Source organism: Arvicola amphibius, chromosome 10, assembly GCF_903992535.2.
Source record: "Arvicola amphibius chromosome 10, mArvAmp1.2, whole genome shotgun sequence".
Classification (NCBI taxonomy): Eukaryota; Metazoa; Chordata; class Mammalia; order Rodentia; family Cricetidae; genus Arvicola; species Arvicola amphibius.
The window spans coordinates 32280434-32300836 of record NC_052056.1 but is presented as its reverse complement, the minus strand read 5'-3'; the positions used below and the strand labels follow the sequence as shown (position 1 = coordinate 32300836).

Genomic DNA, 20403 nt, shown 5'->3' with positions numbered 1-20403 from the left:
AAGCCTGGTTGGTGATTTTGCATCTCAAAGTGTTTTCTGAATCCTTTCAAATGTATTACTTGTGTGATGTGAGGTAACATACCTTCTTCTGAAAGTCAAATGTTAAGTTCTTTACTTGTTTTATTTATGAGTTACAGAGACTGTCTCATTCATCAAGAATAATGCTAGCCACAGCCTTCAGGAGACAGAGGCAAAGCCTATCAAATGAATCACTATAGAGTGAGTAGCTCATGCCAAAAGATGATCCATTTGATATAAAACTTTGAAGCTATCCACACTTACCAATTTTCTCTGTGATTTCTTTTCTCTTTATAAATTGGAAGTCAAAATCAGAAATACCTGGTTTGATTAAGTAAGTCAGAGCACCCAAGAAGTGACCAATGAATCAGCTTTGTATAAGTAGAAACACTATATAAAACTGATTTTTTTTTCTGTCTGCAATATTTACTTTTATGTCATTTTGGCTAGGCTAAGTGATACACAGTTAGCTGAAAAACATCACTTCCTACTCAGACTAAGGAAGCTTTTTGCTGTTTTTGTTTTGCTTTCTTTGAAACAGGGTTTCTTTGTGTATCCCTGGCTGTCCAGGAACTAACTTTGTATACCAGGCTGGCCTTTACCTCACAGAGATCCTCCTGTCTCTGCCTTCTGAGTGCTGGTATTACCACTGCCCATTAGGAAGCCGTTTTTGAAAGCAATTAGAATTTGAGATTCTGTAAATCCTCAAGAAGAGAAATATTTCTCATTTCTCTGTGTTTATTGGTCTCTAAGTTGAAGTAATATCTAAAACTGCAATGTCAAATAAGACCTAATCTGGTCACTACCAAGGAAAAACTGTGGGTCATGCCTCGATCATGCTCAAAGTACTTAGAATTGAGGAGCTGAGATTAAATGCATATAAAATTTTATCATAATATAAATTAAAATTCAAGCACATTTATGAGAGACAGATAGCTGATGCTTCTGTTCAAATGATATTATAGAAGTTCAAATGAAAAAACACAGTTACCTCAAGCTTAGAAAAATTATAAGAAGATAATGGAGATTCTGGCATTCAATCTGGGCATTGAAGGGTGAAGATAATTAGTGTATGCAAGTTGGGTTCAAGGAACTAAATTTGCAAGCAGTCCCTGGTGAATAGGAATGCATTCCATTCATTGTTTATTCAGGATTAAAAGAGGCTTTCTGTGAAGATACGATTGGAACAACTGTGAACAGTCTTCAATGTCTAGGGTAAGAAATTCAACATTTTTATTGCTTTGAAAAGTAAGAGGATCAAAACCATGTGTTCTTCGGGTTCACCTTGTGTTGGTCTCTGCAGAGCTCAGCAGGAAGAGTTAAGAACAGGCCTCTGCTCCGGAGGAGTAAAGTGCAGTGACTGAGTTAGAGACTGATGCATCCAGGAGTCCAAAGGAGGTTTGGTGACTTTAGTGGGAAAATGGGAAAATTCTCTCAAAAAAATGACACAGGAATTGAGTTTTGAGAGAAGGTGTAAGAAGATGAAGTTTCCTATGTGGCTACAGGTTAAATAAAGATTTAACATCATAAAACTTGAGCTTGTTCAGGCACACAGAGCCTATAACTTCAAGGATTTTTTCATAAGGAGTTCTGGAAGCATAGAAAAGCATTTGGATTTACAGATTTTCAAGATGACATGGAAAAGTAGTTCCCAAATCAAGGTTACTCTAGTTACCCGGATTAGAGATGATGGGAGCTTGAAATTAGTACCATCAAGGATGACAAAAGGGGTTTTACTTTAGAGTTGGTATTCTAGACATGGCAAATCACTATCTGTTAATAAGCATATTTTTAGTGCCCAGGACACTGTAAACACTGAAGAAATGCATCAAATTGAATAAATCAACAAGTAGAAAGAATTTCCCTATCCTCATAGAACTTAGATTTTCTGAGGCATGGTAAGTGAGAAGACAATAAGAAAATAAAATTATGTGGCACAAAAATAAGTCAGTCAATTAAGTTTTTGTCAGATGGGCACAAGTAGCTAGGTTTCATCCTCAACACCCACATACAAGTGGGTGTACTACATGTCTGGACACGCAGCATATGGATGATGGTAGATAGGCAGATGGGCCAATGGAGCTCATTGGCCAGGTTGTTTAGTTGAATGGCCATTGAGGAAGACATACATCTGAACACATACCCACATCAACATGTATTTTCACAATACACATTTCAAAAGAGATTAATTAATAGAAATAGTATTTCCTAAAGACTTTCCATATGACCATTTACTGCTTGAATTTGGGCATCTTCTTGTATGCTTATCAGGTATCTGCTATCCTCAACATGTTTCCTTGTTCCTATGTTTTAAAATATATCTTTGTTTTATAGCTCATGGGCCTTAGGGGAAAACCACTTCTACTAATCTAAAAGAACATAACAATAAAATGACTTAAAATGACATATTGTTTTACCTATAAAATAGTACATTCAGTCATCAGCAGCAAAGCTTCTTCCTGGAGTAGATGGTAATTAACACAGAAACCCATGCCTGGACAATGTGTAGAGAGTGAGAGACTTTGGAGCAATCCTCCTAAATGTGATATCTTTATTATGTCCTTCTATTCAAGGTTCAGGGATCTTTGTGGAAGACGAAGTGGAAAGATTGCAAGAATCAGAGTCCGCAGATGACTCCAGGGTAATAACATCACCCAGATACAACAGGACTGATACATAAATAAACACATAGGGACTGTGACAGCAAACCCAGGACCTATCCAAGTTGAAAGTGACAAAATTCCCAGCAAAGTAGCAGAAGTGGATATGAAGTCCCACCCATAACCAAGAAGCTATTTGCAATTGATACCTTCTGGCCAAAGGAAAATCTGCTTCTCCAATTGAGTGTCTATCAGTTGTTACACTAGTCACACTCCAGAGGAGGCCCCATGCCCAGGGGTAGCTGGCCAACTCACAAAGGATTCTTTTATGCTTATTTTTCTTTTGCGGCTTTTTGTTTTGTTATGGTAATTGTGTCTTACTGGTTTTTCTCTTTGTTTATTTTGGTTTTGCTATTTGTTTTATAAAATGATTTTTTTATTTTTTTGAAATTATAACACAATTGCTTCATTTGCCCCTCCTTTTCCTTTCTTCAAAGTTCACCCATAAACCCTTCTTTTCTCCTTTTCAAATTTATGACTTCTTTTTTTCAACAATTGTTATTACATACACACATAGATACACACACAGACACACGTACTCTCTTCAATCTGCTCAGCCTGTATAATGTTACTCGAATGGAGGTTTTGATGTCTGAACATTTGGTATTGGGTATAGGCTAAGCAGCTGGTATATTCTTCCCTGGGGAAAACTATTTCATTTTTAGCACTCCTTAGTTGCCTATAGTTCTTTGTGTAGGCTAAGGGATCCTGGAATTTCTAGGCCTCAGGGATCATTGAGGGAGTGGGATTGTAAGGAACAGAGGAACAAGGAGTTGCTGAGAAATTGTGTATCCTAGAAATGTGGTTGCTGTTTTCTTAGAAAGAGAAACATGAAGTTGGGTGACTAACAGCATGGGGAAGATTTGGGAAGAGTTGTGGGAAGAGAAAGAATATGAAAAATAATTCTTTTCAATTAAAAATTAAAATATTTATGTCTGACTCTGCTCTACCCCCTTAAATTTTATGACTTCTGAGTATAAGATGAATATTTAAGCATCTGCTCCCCTCATAATCAGACATTTCTTATCATTTGCTTATTTTCTATGATTCTCTAGAAAATCAACCTCTATTTTCCTGATTTGTATTAGGTCTAAAATGCCCCTTCCTCAGTGTGACCTTGGGCATTGGCTTCACCCTGAGTTCTACTCTGATTGTGTAGCTTTCATACCTGAGAACAGTTACTGTCTTTTCTTAGCTTCTAATAGACACTTGATCAATTAATATCATGTTTTATGCTTTTAATATCTGAAAGATCAGTCATCTTTTCTTGCCAGTTTAGTTCAAACCATTATTTCTTATGTCACTTTGTCTTGGTCAACTGACCTCTTTTGCTTCTAGCTCCATTTCTTTTCCTAAATCACAGGCCTGACCATATATCTCTCTAGTGCAACAAACCTCAACATTTCCTTCCAGCTGCCCCATCCTAGCCACTCACAACATACAAAGCACTATACATTCAGAATCAGAAAAAAAATGTGCACCCATCTTAGTCTGACTAGGTGAAGAAACTGCATGGATGCCTGGCTGCAGGTAGCGTCTCCTGTGGAGGGGGAAGCAGTAGACAGCGACCCTCTTTCACTGGGTTCACTCGCCAAAGGAAGTCATATGTAATAATAGTCCCCTAAACTCATGAAGCCCTATGTTCCAGTGACTTCCACAGATTCTATGGCACAGAACTGAACACCGCAGAGCAGAGCAACAGCGTGATCAGCCTGTGTTCTGGGTCAGGAAATGCCATTGCTGCACAGAGAGAGTCAGGCTGTGATCTACAGGGAGCCAAGACCCGAGATAAAAATCTAATTTAATGTGTCGGCTGTATAGTCTCAACTCAATCTATTAGAAAATAGAAGTGAATGTGTGTTCACAGGAAACAAAAATTCTTAGGTGGTCGAAGTGAATGGGTGTTCATTGCACACAAAATCCCCCATATCCCCGCAATCCTGCAGACCTCCACATATTTGCCAGCCAATGTCGCCTAGTCACTGCTCTTTGTGGTGTGACTGTGCTAAACGCCTGTGCTGGGAGTGGGTAACCCTTTTCACCGTGCTACTCCTTTATCTGGTCCTTAATATCTGTTCTCTTCTGTGACTATTAAAACCTTAGCCAATTTACATTGCCGACCCCAAACACCCCCTCTTTAAAATGATTTCCTAGACTAGAAATTGCCACCACCACGACCCCTGCCACTGTCAACACTGCTGTCATCATCAATCATCATGCTCCTCATAGCCCAGGCTGGCCTCAAACTCCCTGTGCAGCTTTAGAGCTTAGGGTGACTGAGCTTCTGATCCTTCAGGAGGAATAAAGGTGTACATGAACATGTGCATCATTCCTTTGTTGTTATTTTTGAGTATGGTACCAGGAAGTCATACATCCTATGCCTGCATTGTCCCCCAAACAGCTATATCTTCAGTGCCTTATTTTCTTTCTTAACTGTGACTCATTTTCTTTGCATATATTAAATTTAGATATTATATATTACTTTATCATTTTTTTCTCAGGGGAGCAGCTATGTATTATCATCATATTCAGCTGAATCATGTAAGACAATATGTGCCACATGAGAGCGTGCAATGTTTGCACAGAAAAAGGTGAACAGCTAGAATATCAGAGATGATAAGGGTGCCAGGTAGGAAGAAAGAGAGTGGAAAGACACCTAGAAAGCATCCACCCAGGGACATTTAGACTTGAGTGTCAGTCTGCCAGATTCCTCTGAGACAGATGGTGTAGCCAGCGGTGGGTAATACCCTGGTGGATAGGGAGTGGAAGGTTTCGAAAGGAAACGGATTTCAAGCTCTATAATGGAAAATCCCTGAGCTGCTTATAACTCGTTTTCAAGTGCTGGCTTCCGTGGCTAGATTAACTATAATCCAGAGCTGGCCTTTCTGTGAGTGAGAATGACCTGCAAGCTGCTTCTAAGTAATTGCAAATCTACAGATGAACCAGTGACAGGGGCTTAAAACGGTTCAAGACTAACAAAACTGGGAGGTTAAACAGGTAACAATAAATGCTGTTAATCATCCTTCCCTCGATCAAAGGCAACAAAACTTGGTAAATCCACACAGGAAATATAATTAGTTATTGTTCTTCTTTGTCTTAGACAACCAAGTTTTAGGCCACTCTTAACTGACTGCAAGGCCGAGACACGTAACATTAAGAGTAACTAATTTCTCCTTAGCTGGCCCTCAAAGATCAAAGAAATCCTTTCAATATATAATACAAGGAGCAAAGGTGCTGGGGAAAACTAATAGAATAATTGTAATCGTGACTGATTCTTGTGTGGACAGACTTTAAAAGAGGTGGACTTTGAAGAAGACAATGAGCACCGACTAAAGCTAGAACGGGTTCAGAGGAGAACAGGGACATGATAATGACAGCAAAGGAAATAGCATGGATGAAATGTTTGTCTGTTTCACGTGGATTTTTGTGCATGTCTATTTTTCTTAGCTTGTTTGTTTCTCTGCCTTGCAGTGTCTTTACCTTTCCACCCCCTTCTTTATTAACTTTCTCTTTTACTGTAATCCTTGTCTTGGCAGTTGCTGAACTCTGCAGCTTGCCTCTTCTCTCTCTGACTCAAAAAAATAAAAATTGGCCCTAGCCTCCCTTTGCTGTCACCTCCTTCCTTGCCTTCCTTCATTCCTCCCTCTCTCCATCTTTTCTTCTTTCCTCCCTCGTTTTCTTCCTTCCTCCTTCCCATCCTTACTTCCTTTCATTTCTTGAGACATTGCCTCATTATAGCCCTAGTATTTCTGGTGTAATCCTCCTGTCTCAACTTGCAAAATGCTAAGATTACAGGCATGAACCATGCCACCTAGTTTCTGAATATGCTTTTCAAAGTTTTTCATCAACAATAAGAACTTGTACAGACAAAAACATATGTCCACTTATCTGCTTAACACAGACCAGACATGAACAGAATTTTATAGAAATGTTTAAGAAGCTACAAAGAATACTTAAAATGTAGAAGGATAAAATATTTGAGTATCAGTTAATGGGTAGTGTAAACTTTATATTATACTGGCTTACAACTTAATTGTATTCTTTTTTTTTGTTTTTTGTTTTTTTTGTTTGTTTGTTTTTTTGGTTTTTCGAGACAGGGTTTCCCTGTAGTTTCTAGAGCCTGTCCTGGAGCTAGCTCTTGTAGACCAGGCTGGCCTCGAACTCAGAGATCCGCCTGCCTCTGCCTCCCGAGTGCTGGGATTAAAGGTGTGTGCCACCACCGCCCGGCTAACTTAATTGTATTCTATAACAGGTTGGGGGAGAAACCAAACATAAATGGATGCAAAAATTCTTTATATTTAAATTAATCCAGAAAATATTGGTAATAAAAATATTTTAATTTGAATAAAACAGAAAAATTATTTGCTTTTTTTGGTTCTAAAATAGTATTAGTTAGCATAAATCTGTATTTTCACAAAGGCTTTCCTATTCCAGAAAACTCAATGTGCATGGACTCTGGCCAAGCAGTTCATTCAAGTTCAAGTTGAAATGTGAGGGGCACATAGACATCATGACTGTCTGCAATCTTATAAATGAGAAGAGATCTTCTTTCCGAGAACTTCCCAAGAGCTTGTTGACCAAATTTATCTGCAGAGTGTTTTAGGGACCTCTCAATTATTTTCAGAAACTTAAGCTGCAGTACTGGCTGAAAGTCAGTAATACTGTTGTGCTGGAAGACTTTCAATGACTATGTTAGGAACTGTGAATTTAAAATTCACTTAGCTAAGGGTCTTCATCATTACTTCTGCTCAAAGATAAGGGACAAGCACTTGCATGATGGTGGAATAGCTATTTCCTGGACAGAAGCACATCTCTTGAACACTGGAAAGAAGTGTTCATGGAAGCCTATCTCAGCGTATCTGACATTTCTTCTGTTGTTATCAACAAGCAATGTGGAAAGAAGCTGAACCCCAACTGACCTTGTTCACATGGTGATGCTTACCAGGAAATATGCTATAGTGCAACTTTTTCAGAATTTGATACAGTTCCTCACAATTACAGATACAGATTTAACTTAAAATACATTGGTATTTCAAAGAGATCATCCAGGTGAATCTTGAAATTCCACACATTTTGAATAAAATAATATTTTTTTCACAGACTGAATTTTATCTAAGTAAAACTCAAAAAAGTCTGCTGAGCAAGAATTGAGAACCACAGGAAGAAAAATTCCAGACGACTGAATGGCTGATGTAGACAATTTCTATATGAGTGAGTGTACTCACCTTTCCTGAATGTCTTCTTAAACATCATGTAACAAAGATACAATATATGAGACCACTGACATGGGAACAGTGATAATTTCACAGGGCAAGTTCACTAAGTATGGAACCATGATACTTGGTCATGCAATAATATTAATGCCTAGATGAAGGTGTTTTTCCAAATGAAGTAAGAATTTAAAATAATAGTTTCAGAGCAAATCATAATAAACATCACAATATTGGTGGGCTTTATCTAATTGTTTGAAATCCAGAGGAGGAAAAAATGAGAAGGTAACAAAAGAAATCAAAATTCTAAATTTAGCCTATCAAGTCTGATGTGGCAGTGATCAGTTTCCCTCCTCTACAGCTTGCCTGCCCACTCTGTGGAGTTTGGACTTTCCAGACCCAAAACACCATGAACTAATTTATTAAAATCTTATGTCTCTACCTCTTGATATTGATACCTCTGTATATCTCTCTGACTTCATAGACCCACACATACTGTTTCTCTAAAGGATTTGACTGATACTAATGTGATTCAAGGAGTTTTTTGTAAAACAACTCATAAAACTAAAAACTACTCATGAAGTTTTACACACAGTGAACTAACAGTATTTTCTTGAATGTTACCACTGATACCTTTCAAAATCAGTTTGTGTTGGCATGAATCTGTTTAGTAAAATCTCAGGGCAAAGTAATTAATAAAATCTAGACCATACTAATCTCCTAGTTTGAGTTAAATATATCCCTAATCCATTGTTGGAACTAAAGAGTCCTGTTCTTCAGCTGCTCTTCCCTCCTAGAACCTTCTAATTGAAGTTACTAGAAGCTGTGCCTAGTTTAGAGGATCAGAGGATGGGATTTTCACTTGTTGGCCATTGACTGCAGTGTATTTAAGCCTACATGGTGTTAATAAAGTAAGGCTTTTGGTATCAGTGTTTGAAGGTCTGCGTGTCGGTCTGTCTCTGCGTGTGTATTCTCAACCTCCAGCCCCTTGCCCTTGCCCGAAGCTCGTGAACCGGGTTCTAGCGCAGAGAGCGCAGACACAGGGGCGCGGTGCGCGCGGCAATCCATGAGATTATTTTCTCTTAACTGTGAAGAAATGTAAAGCTTCAACCTTCGGCTCTATGCTTGGAACTGTTGATGCTGCTGCTGTTTCTCCTCTACAGGACAAGGACTCCCGACTCCAGCTTTCCCAGCCTCTCCTTCCAGGTGGGACTTTTCTCAAGCACCCACTCACATGAGGGAAGCACCTTCGTCCTTGTCTCACTTCCCAAACCTTTACTCACACAGTGGTTCACACTCTCTGTGCTGCTCATTGTAGTGGTCATAGAAAGGTTTCTAGCTGCAGTGTTTGTGACTGGAGAAAATCAAATCAAATCAGGTTGTGCAGGTGACTACAGTGATGACAGGAGCACCCATAAAGCAATGCAGACAAGAAATGCAGCTGCCTGGCACCAACTGCAGAAGACAGCCAGGCCAGCTGCTTCCCGGGCACAGCTCATTCCTAGAAGCAGTTGTTAATGCAGAAATAACTCCCAAACTAATCTCCTATCATCGCAACAAGTATGTGGAGAACAAAAGGAAAATGGCAGGGATTCTTCCAGAATCAAAGACCCAGGAAACAAATTTCCTCCCTTCAATGGTTCATTCTTTAAGATTGGAGATAAGTTCATGTTGGGGAAAAAATGTGATCAGACACTAAATGACTAGAGCCACTTGATCTCTTAAAAGATAAAACGAACAACACTCTTACTATTTATTTTTAAAGGAATAACTGCGGTCTTTAATTACCAGTGGAGGCACCCCCCCACAACTTTGTTAAAGTTTTATTCTTTAAATGATAAAACTTTGGGTTCTTTGAATTATAATTAGGGCTCTGGAGAGAAGCACTGCAAAGCTCTCACTTTAAATGGTTTTAAAACAGTTTTGAATTTGGAAACAAAATGCATATCACAAATTCATTATTCCCACAGCAGTACTGTTGTCATTTATGCTAGATTTAGATCGCTCCTATTCGGCAGTTGTCAAAAGGAGGAAGTTATTAAGATATGTTCAAAGGCCAGTTCTCATTTGGTCCCCACACTGGTGGTTTGTGAAAGTCAAGTTATTATCGCCTCCCCAGGCTAAGGGAATAGCAGGAAATGGGCAAAGGGAAGAGTGATACAGGTCTGTGGAGGTGAGCGCTCGGGAAAATGTGCATCTTAGCTCCTGGAACCCTGAAAGGAGAATGCCATCAAGTTAAAGTGACCTTTCAGTATTCCTTAGACTAAACTGTGAAACATTTTTTGAAAAGCATTAAATCTTTATTTATGGTAGGAATGTTTGAAATTCAAAAGATAAATGCCATTCGGGATGCAAGCATGTTCTAGGCATCTAATATGTAATGGGACACAGCTGTAATAACAGCCACTGAACCGGGGGCCTCTCTATATCATGTCATTAGTTGACTTGTTATAAGCTGATCTTCAAGCTCTTTTTATAAGGCCACTGGGGTAAGAAGGAAATATATCACACTCTGAACATCTGTGCTTCTTTTATGAACCACTCCTCATATCAGTTTTCAAGCTGTATCCAAGGCTACTTATAACAGTCAAAAACATGGTTCTTAACTAGAAGAATAGAAACTCAAAGGTTTCTATTTCCAAAGATTGGAGAAGGCAAGATCTGCACTCTGCCATGGGCTACAGCAGTCATTACTTTTTTGCTTATTTCAGTGTCTTTATCTTTTCTAATCTGTATGCCCTCTACATAAGAGTCTGAGAGCGAACATTTTTTCAATGTGAAATGTTACTCAGAAAACAAAAGTCAAGTGCTCAAGTCATTGTTCTAGTGAATTTCCACATCGAGAGACTGCAAGTAAACCCTACAAAGCCCTATTAGTTGTAGTTCTCATGGTGCCTCTTTCCTTTACATATATCCACCCAGTCCTATAAAAGGCTGTATTTTATTTTCAGTGGCCGAATGACTAATAATGCAAATTCTGTTTAATAGGATTCCTGACAAGTGAGTTACATAGCAGAAATAAGTAAGGATATATTATATCTGGGTAAAATATTGCATTCTATACCAAGAGGAAGCATGATTCACCAACATGTATAAACACAGACACATTAATTGATAACACTGAACTGGCTGTTGGGAGGCCTCCTGGACAGTTGCAAAGATGCTCTGAAAAAAAAGGCCTCATGGAAGAACAAGATCATTTTATTTCACAGTACCAAGTTTGTTTGTTTGTGGTTTTTTCGAGACTATTTTATAATAGCAACAAAAACTAATACAATTGAAAGTGTATCTTTTTCTTCTTTTGCTAGGAAGAGCATAGGAATCTAGCAACCAAACTACATCTGTCTATGTAGCCTATCTACCTATCAATCTGCCTACCGTGTATGTATATATGTTTGTGTGTATGTGTGTATGTATGTACTATATATGTATCTATCTCTCTAACTAGATATTCATCAATTTGTCATAAATGCATGTATGTATATATCTACCTATTTACCTACTTATCTATTTAGCAATCTGTCCATCTTTATTCTATTTATGTATGCATATATGTCTATAAGTATGTAAGTATTCACCTATCATTTATCTATCTTGTCTATCTATCTATCTATCTATCTATCTATCTATCTATCTATCTATCTATCTATCATCTATCTATCATCTATGCATGTATGTAAGTATGTCTCTATGCATCTATATATCTATCTTTCTATGTGTCTACCTATCATCATATATCTACCTGTCTATATCCTTTCTTTTTGGGGGAGATAAAGTTTTATTATACACCTCATATTGGTCTTGAAATCTTCAGTCTTCTGTGCCTGTTAGGTTAGGAGCTGGGGATTTGTACTTGTGATCATATTTCTGTTTCAAGTTATATGTAGTAGGCATGTGTGTGAGTGTGTGTGTGTGTGTGTGTGTGAGAGAGAGAGAGAGAGAGAGAGAGAGAGAGAGAGAGAGAGAGAGAGAGAAAGAGAGAGAGAGAGAGAGGTACTAGAATTAGAATCATGTAGAATGTGTAGGCTCATGTTTATACTTAAGCAATGAGGTAAAAGGATGATGCCATTGGATAGAGTTAGCTACTATATGAATGCAAGATAAATTACTAGTTGTCTTCATTCAGCTGCAGGTGCTTCTTGGAGCTTCTTGGCAGCTCGCCTGCCTGACTTTCCACAGCCAAACCAATCAATTTCATGCAGGGTTTTTAGAACTTTTCAAATCTCCTTGATGGGAGCTCCTTGAAGATAGTCAGCACATCTTAATCATCATTCCGTTCATACAGTGCATGAGGCAGAGTAGTTGCCTCACAGTAAGTGCTCCATCAATGCTCAGGAAACACACAAAACAACAATTAATCAAATGTGTTATTTATTGTCAAATGAAACCATGAATTATCTAAAAAAAATGTTTAGGTCTTTGAGAGTGAGTCTATTGTTAAATATTCTATATTGTCATTAAAAGACAAAACTACCAAGTATTGATCACTCAACATCTAAACAGTACTGTATGAAATATGATTTTATGCATTTGTTCTTCCAATCTCAAAGTTCTATCATACAAACAATCTGAATAGAATGTGCAAGATGTTTAACCGTAAAACTAGAAAGATTAGTCATTGGCTAAAGTGTTTGATGTATAGACATGAAGATCTGAGTTCAGTTTTCCAGTATGCACATAAAATCTACATGAGTTTTTATACACCTGTAACCTTAGGTCTAGGGGAAGGAAACACAGAGATACAAAGATCCTGGTGGGCAGGATGGTCCCAGGCCAGTCAGTCTAGAAAAAGGAGTGAACTTAAGGTTGATATGAAGAGCAGTGGAGAATGATATGCAACCCACATGTATGGCCATGAGAATATAGCTGAACACATACATGCATACACATGAGTGTACAAACACAAACACACACAGAGTAAAACTAACCTACTTTAAATTTGTCAAAGGGAGAAGAAGCATTGTTCTCTCAAATCTGTTGGATCTTATTAGCTTATGAGAGAACTTTATACCTTCTAGAATGCTGTATTCTTAATTCATCATGACTTTATATATATATATAAACTTATTAACATAAATACATATAAACATATAAATTAAAGTCATTGTAAACTCTGATTATTTTCTATATTTTTGATATTAGGATTTTAATAAAAAATAATCTTGTATGTACAACAGTCAGAGCTGATGAAAATAACGAGACTAGTACTTCTGAAGTGAAATTGATGAGTTCACAAACAAAAGTTTTATTCTAATATATAAATTCATACTAAGAAATGCTTTCTTTTATAACATGCAATCCATAACAGAAATACTAGCAATATATATCACAAGTCAACTGTAAAACACAGTCTAAAATAATTTTAATAGAAGAAAAATAAAATAGGGTTAATTCAAAGAAACAAAAATAGAGTTTTCTGGAAATAGCTATAGCATGCTAATCTATGTACCCTAGTTCTGTAAGCTTAGCACTAGGGGAAAGACAGAGATACAAAAATTCTGGGGTCAGAATGGTCATAGGCCAGGCAGTTTAGACAAGGAAGTAAACTTCAGGATGATGTGGAGAGCAAGGGTGGAAAATATACAACCCCACATGCATGGTTATGGGAGCTCACCGAACATATGTATGCATACACGTAAGTATACACACACACACACACATATATACATATACATATATATATGTGTGTGTGTGTGTGTGTGTATGTGTGTGTGTAACATTATCCAGCCTGACCTGATTGAATTTATGTATTTAGAAGTATGCATATATACTATACTGTATTTAATAAAATAAAAGGCAATGAGGCAGAAAGATTGTAAGAGCCAGAGGGGACAGTTTACCCCAGGAAGCAATAACTTCCAGACACCACAGGATTGACACACAATGAATTCACACTGTGGCATCGTGCACAGGGTCTGCACAGGTTCAACTTACAAGTTGTCCCAGTGATAAGAGGGGGAATTAGACAGACACTTCCATCAACTAAAATATTTGAAATTGAAAATTAAATCAAATGTAGAATGAGATGATAAAGAATAATTCATAAAAGACAATGAAAACATTTATTTCAATTTGTGTATTAACATGACATATTGCCTTTAAGAAAAAGAAAACCAAAGCAACAACAAAACCAAGAAACAACATGAAAGAACACGGGTTAAAAGGAGATTTACTATTTAACACATTATTAATCTGGAATAAACAGGATTTAGTGACTTCAGATGAAACTACATTTAGAGATAGAAGCATAACATTTTCATTCCTTTCTGTAAGGTTATTGGCCTCATGTTATCTCTGTCTGTGGTTTACCAGCTCCAAATCTTCAGACATGAGTAGATAACTTAGAGTAACTACAGAAAATAAGAAAAACCAGAAATAAAATTTTAGCACAAAAAAAGGAAGCTACAGAGACAATGGCCGGATAGAGGTTGTGTAAAGGAGGACACAGGGAAAGTGGGGAGGAGCATTAATTGAAGAGGGAAATGGGGGCAATTACAGAGGAAGAGAAAGGTAGGCAGGAAAAATAAAACTAAAGTTGTTTGAAAATCATAAGGAATCATTTTTATTAAACTAAATTATATTTAGGATGTACATACAATTACATAGACACATATGTATATACTATTATATATATATATATGTTGTATTATATGTGTGTATATGTATAATGCCTATTATTGTTGACCTTAGTTTCCTCAGAGACTGAAGTTAAGTCCCTATTATTGAAGCACCATTCACATCAGATAGGATTTGAAGAATCATACCTGGAGCAAACCTGAAAGCCTCCTCTTTTGAGACAGATTTTCAAAGTATCAGGTACTTTACAAGCTTCCAAGTGAAGGAAGCAATCAACATCAATGGCCAAAAAGGAAATATATCCCTATAGGCATACTAGTGGTGCTCCCGCCCTGGTGGTAACCAACAGCTATATAATAGCCTTCTGATCCACTCAACGTAAATGATGCCTGGATACTAATTCTAGGGCTAATGAAGTTATGGACTTTAGAGGAGAGTCTTATACCACCACCTTACTAAACTAGCTTAATTCCTAACTGCTTGTAAAATATTTATTCCTATACAGGTGAGTGTAGTTCCCACCCCCATCAAAGAAATTACTTTGACAACAGATTTAGATAATTATAGAAATCCAAGGTTGGTCAAAAGACAGAGAACAAATCACCACATCATGCCTCATCTGTAACTCAACTCCTATACCCAAGGTTCAGGAACATCATACAAGAGAGAATGGAAGGAGTGGAAAACCAGAAGACCATGAAATCTTTTGTGAGATTGCTAATTCCTGGAAATGACAGGAAATCTTCATCTAAACACATGGCTGTCTAAAGAAAACCCAAACAGCACCAATAGACATGCTACCATGAAAGAGTAACCTAGGCCAGAAACTACAGACAACTAAGGAATAATAATAACAGGATAAATAGTCTTCTCCAGAGATGAACCTCCTAACTGGCTATTCAATACAAATTAGTCATCCCTGAAATCATATATATGTAACACTAACTGGACTGGGAAATTTGTATTCATATTTTGTCAATTTATATATGCGTACATAACATAACAAAGAAAAGAAAACCATAAATTTGAGAGGGAACAGGGAGGGGTGCCCCTGGAGGAGATCGGAAGAGGAAAGAGAAGGAGGGAGAGGACATAGTTATATTTAACAACAAATAATGACAAGAAAAACAATGAATTTGGAGGAAAACAAGAAGGATTATATGGGAAGGTTTCAAATGAGAAAAGGGAAGAGGAAAATGATGTAATTATATTAAAAGCTCAAATAAATAAAATAATTTTAAAGCATCGTAATTTCAAATATTTTGTTTTTAAAAAAAAGGAAGTAAGGAGAAAATCATCTGAGTATTATGGAATAAATGATGAGATCCGGTCTTAAGAATATTGGATATGACAAAAGTAATTTTGTGTAGAGTCTCCCTTTAAAAGCCCCATGGAAATAAATAGTAATGGCCAGGTTTTCTGTTGCTGGTCATGACAGATAGCTCTACGGCCACTCTCCATCTTCTGGTTAGCACTACTGTTCTTTGCTTCGTGAGACATACCATGAACAGCAATGGAAGAATGATTTGGAAGCAGAGTTAGGTGGGGAGATAAAGGAGTTTGAAATCTTGATGAAATATTTGGAAAGTGTCTGGATCTTTTCCAGCAGAAGCATTTGAACAGACAGAGAAATCAAAATTTCCTAAATTCTCCGACTCTGCCCCTTCATCTAATCTGAATTTGTTATCTGCTATAAAATACTTAAATGTCTTCTGGGCAATGGTGGAGATTAAGACTAAACAGATGTATACTCTACCCGTGGAATCTACATTTCCAGAAGTGAAAGTTACATTTTCTACTTGGAGGAATAAGGTAAAAGGTGGCAATTTATTTTAGACTGTAACTTTAATTTGTTTACTTTACAATCTGTAATTCTTCCTCTACATGTTTGACTTCCTCACTGATGGATACAATCTTTATATAGAAACCATGTCTATGTTTCTAATCTTACTGGCTTTGTGCAAGCATCGAGAGCTAGGAACTGATATCCGAATTTACCACATAATCCTCTACAATTTAGAAGGTGCCTTATCAAGTGGTTATCTGGAAGCTTTAACAATGTAATCAAGAGGGGGATCAGTAAACTCAATCTCAGAAACTAAATTAAAAGGGACACATTCACTTTTGGCCTTTATAGCCATGTCAAAGATAGAGAGAACAGAAGGAATTGAAGCACGGGGGCATTATTTCCAGCACAGCCACATCCTTCAAATGCCTGGGAAGTTAGTTTTATAAGGCTACCAGTCCATTAACCTTCACAGGAATAAGAATAAAGTAAAACAAAGAGGTGTTCTCAATAGACATAGTGCTGCTTACATATAGCCACGCTGACACACCTCACCCTGGGGATTGAAGTAAAAGAAAGAACTTCTGCCCCCACAGGCATACAGAATGGTACAGACACCATACGATAAACGTATCATTTCTGTTGTTCCACACTGGGTCAAATCTGTTATTGAAAGAAAGAGGAGTCAGTTTAGGAAGAGTCAGGGGTGACTCCTAGTGGACCTCTGCCCCATTCACTGATTTATAACAGGCAGTGGGGGTGGGACGCACAATCTCATCTCTTTTGTAAGATCCCAGTCTTCTTTTTGTTGCCTCTTTGCCACTCCCCTCTCCGTGGATATATTCAGAACTATTAATTTTCTGATTAATGCATTACCTGAAAGCCAGAGGGGAATGATAAGATAGGGCATAGGAGCTCCTGCTTGTTTTTAAATGTTCTTGTTTGACTTAGGATATAATTAGAGCACAGATTGATGCTCCTGTTTAAAGGCAGTAAATCAGCTTGAAATAGAGGATTTCAGTAAATCATTTGTCACATCATTAAAAGTGTAGAATTCCCATGCTCACTGGACAGGAAAAAAAACATAGTCATGTTATATATAACATGTGTATTTTTCATCTTTTCATATAAAGATAGTTAAATAAACTCATTACACATCTTTTTAACAAAAGTGTAAATATAAAATACTATTAGCTGTCACAAAGGCAAAGCCTTTGTTGGTGAGACTGGGATTTAGCATAAAGAGGGGCAAAACAAGTTTCCTAATAACGATTAAAGTAATGGTTGATAAAACCACTGGAAAGGCACACATTCCCGCAGATGACGTTTGTGCATCACTATGGAAAAACTTAAAGAAAACTACTTTTTCGCCAAGATAAGGGATTAGAAGCAATGTTAGGGCAACAACAACATAAACAAAACCTAGGAATGAGAATTACAAAGGCAACCACTGGTAGCTATTCTCTGAATGGAGTCCATTATCCTGTCAGGGACAGGGACAGGAGGAGGGTGCTATCCTGAAATGCTGAGGTTTCTTTCTTATAACCTGATGCCCAGAAGATGAAGGTGGACTGAGATACTGAGTTTAGGGAATGGCGGGTTTGAGGTCTAACCTTTCCTGCTGTATTTCTAACTTACTGAATTAGAACTACCAGAATTTGAGCTATTTGTTAAGAATATTACCACCCAGCAGAGGCATATTACAGACAAATTATCCACTGTCAGCTCTAAGCTGTAGTTAAGTTAACCTTATTCAGATAGCCAGGGGAGATGCTCAAGCTTTATTTTTGCTGCTTTGATAAAATACCCATGAAATGATATTAGGAGAGAAAGGTGTTCTTTTAGTTCATGAGTCTATGCAATAGTCCACTGTTTGGGGGAGTCTCATGTGAAAAGAATTTTTAAAAGCTGGTCATGAGGCACTTGTACTGAGGAATGGGAGAAGCAAATGCCTACTTGCTCAGTTGCTGGCTTAAGCTAAAACTCCCCACTCTTAAAAAAATAAAAGCAAAACAAAACAAAACCAAAAAACCCCCACCTATGATACTTTGGCCTTTCTCACCAGACTAAATAAAAAAACTAAATATGAATCCAATTTAACCAATATATATTCTTAAACTGCCTGTCTGGCCTTTGCAAATCTCTAATACCTGTTAAGTTCTTCAAGGGGCCCCCTTGCCACCTCAGGATTTCAACTAGGCAGCAATACATTTAAAATACTTTTTTTTCTTCTCATTTTTTTTTTTATTAAAGATTTCCATCTCCTCCCCCTTCCCTCCCCTCCCTTCCACCCATACCCCCACTTCACCCCTCTCCAAGACAAAGAGCCATCAGGGTTCCCTTCACTATGTTAAGTCCAAGGTCCTCCCAGCTCCCCCTAAGTCCAGGAAGGTGAGCAACCAAACTGACAAGGTTCACAGTGAGCCCGTCCATGCTGTAGAGTTCAAAATACTTTTGAAATTCCCTTGCAAATATGTTTTATTCTGATTCAGAGAATTAAATTGAATTACTAATGTACCACAATTGTCTGAAGAAGAGATTAGAGAAGAATCTGGGGTTTCTTTTCTATCTCCCCATGCAACCATGTATTCCTTGCTTGCTCTGCCCATGCAGGGCTTGGATGGACATGACAGCCAAAGTCTGAAGTTGCCAAAGTGTACTCACCAGCCTGATTAGTCGTGATGCTGACTGCAGCAAACTGTCTCGGTGGTGAGCTCAGCTCTGACACCCCATTAATGGCATCGATCTCAAAGGTGTAGTTAGTGTGGGCCAGGAGGTCTGTCACTGTCACCGTGGTGTTGGTGAGTCCGAGCTGCCGAGGGAGGAAGCGGACGTTGGGGCTGCATGGCTCACACTGCCTCACATTCCACCCACATTTTTTACATATGATGTTGAAGGTAATATCTTTCCGGCCTCCTGTGTCCAGGGGCCAGCTCCAGTCCAGGATAACTGAGGTCTCGTTTATGTTAGAGATAACATTTCTTGGTGCGGATGGAGGTCCTGCAAAATAGTTCCACAAAGATTAATGAACATCGCCTCTGCTTTTCACTAAACAGGAAATGGGTAACTAATAAAGGACGCGAAGAGGTACATATCTATCCTTTCCTTATTATCGGCTCTAATTCATCCTCAGAGGATCCATGAGATTATAAGCACATGGATTCAAGAGGAACGATCTCGCCCAGCTATGGACTGGAAATTTCTACTCATGATTGAGGATCTATTTACACTGTCCAACAAAGAAATTTACTAATAAGTTCAATACCCTGGTGAATAGTTATGAAAACTTCAGTATTATGTTTATAAATCTTAGTTCCTGCCCCTGGCCTTTTTTATTTACCGTGATCTATGACCAAGAGATAGAAAAAGATAATAAAAATCCCCAAACCTGAATCCCCATTTTTAACCTCCCCTGTACTGGGAAGTAAATTCATTCTGAGATTCTAAAGTCCGATACAGTATTTCGTTTACATTGTACAGTGCTCTCTTGCAGGAAATTCTTTAAAAACAAATTCATTTTTGTCTGATAAATGTTGCATTTGAGATGAGTCAAGCATGAAGAAGGAGTGTTTTCAGTTTGCATATGGAAAACAGAAAGAAATGGGCGATGCTTCACACACACACACACACACACACACACACACACACACACACACCTCAAAAACAAACAGCACAGCCACAGGATAAAACAAACCAAGCCAAACATGGAGCATGGGTTGCAGCAGAACTACTCACGGGTACAAGCCATGGATGGAGGGTCTTTGTCTGCCCGGAAATAATTATTCTCACACCTGCAGTTCATTGAACCATCTTCGTGTGTCGAGCTGTGGGGTGGGCACTTAGCACACTTGGCAATACCATCTGAGGCCTTGTAGAAGCCTGGTCGACAAGCTGCAAACAAAATGGCTCTTTTAAAATTTCTGCAATTGTTTTGCATCTTTAAACGTGTAAAACAGATTGCTGGGTGTCAGAGCACTAATTTTTTTTATGCGAAAAATGAATTTGTCTCCTCCCATAATTTACAGAAACAAGTAATGTGGGCAGTGTGATTTCCCCTTGTATTCATTTGAATTTGATTTGCACTAAATGTCAAGGGAAATAAACCAAAATAAAATAAAATAAAATAAAAATCCCACGATTAAGATCACTTTGG

General features: G+C 37.9%; 1 protein-coding gene across 2 annotated transcripts in view; it reads right to left on the bottom strand.

Moving 5' to 3' along the window:
• The window catches only part of Epha3 (EPH receptor A3), a 304113-nt gene that overhangs the window by 79421 nt on the left and 204289 nt on the right, over nt 1-20403 (bottom strand). For both annotated transcript variants that reach the window (XM_038345226.1, XM_038345227.1), the window contains exons 4-5: nt 19986-20141; nt 18915-19250 (exon numbers count right to left, since the gene is read on the bottom strand). In XM_038345226.1, the coding sequence (XP_038201154.1) occupies nt 18915-19250; nt 19986-20141 (492 nt within the window). The remainder of the gene's footprint in view (nt 1-18914; nt 19251-19985; nt 20142-20403) is intronic.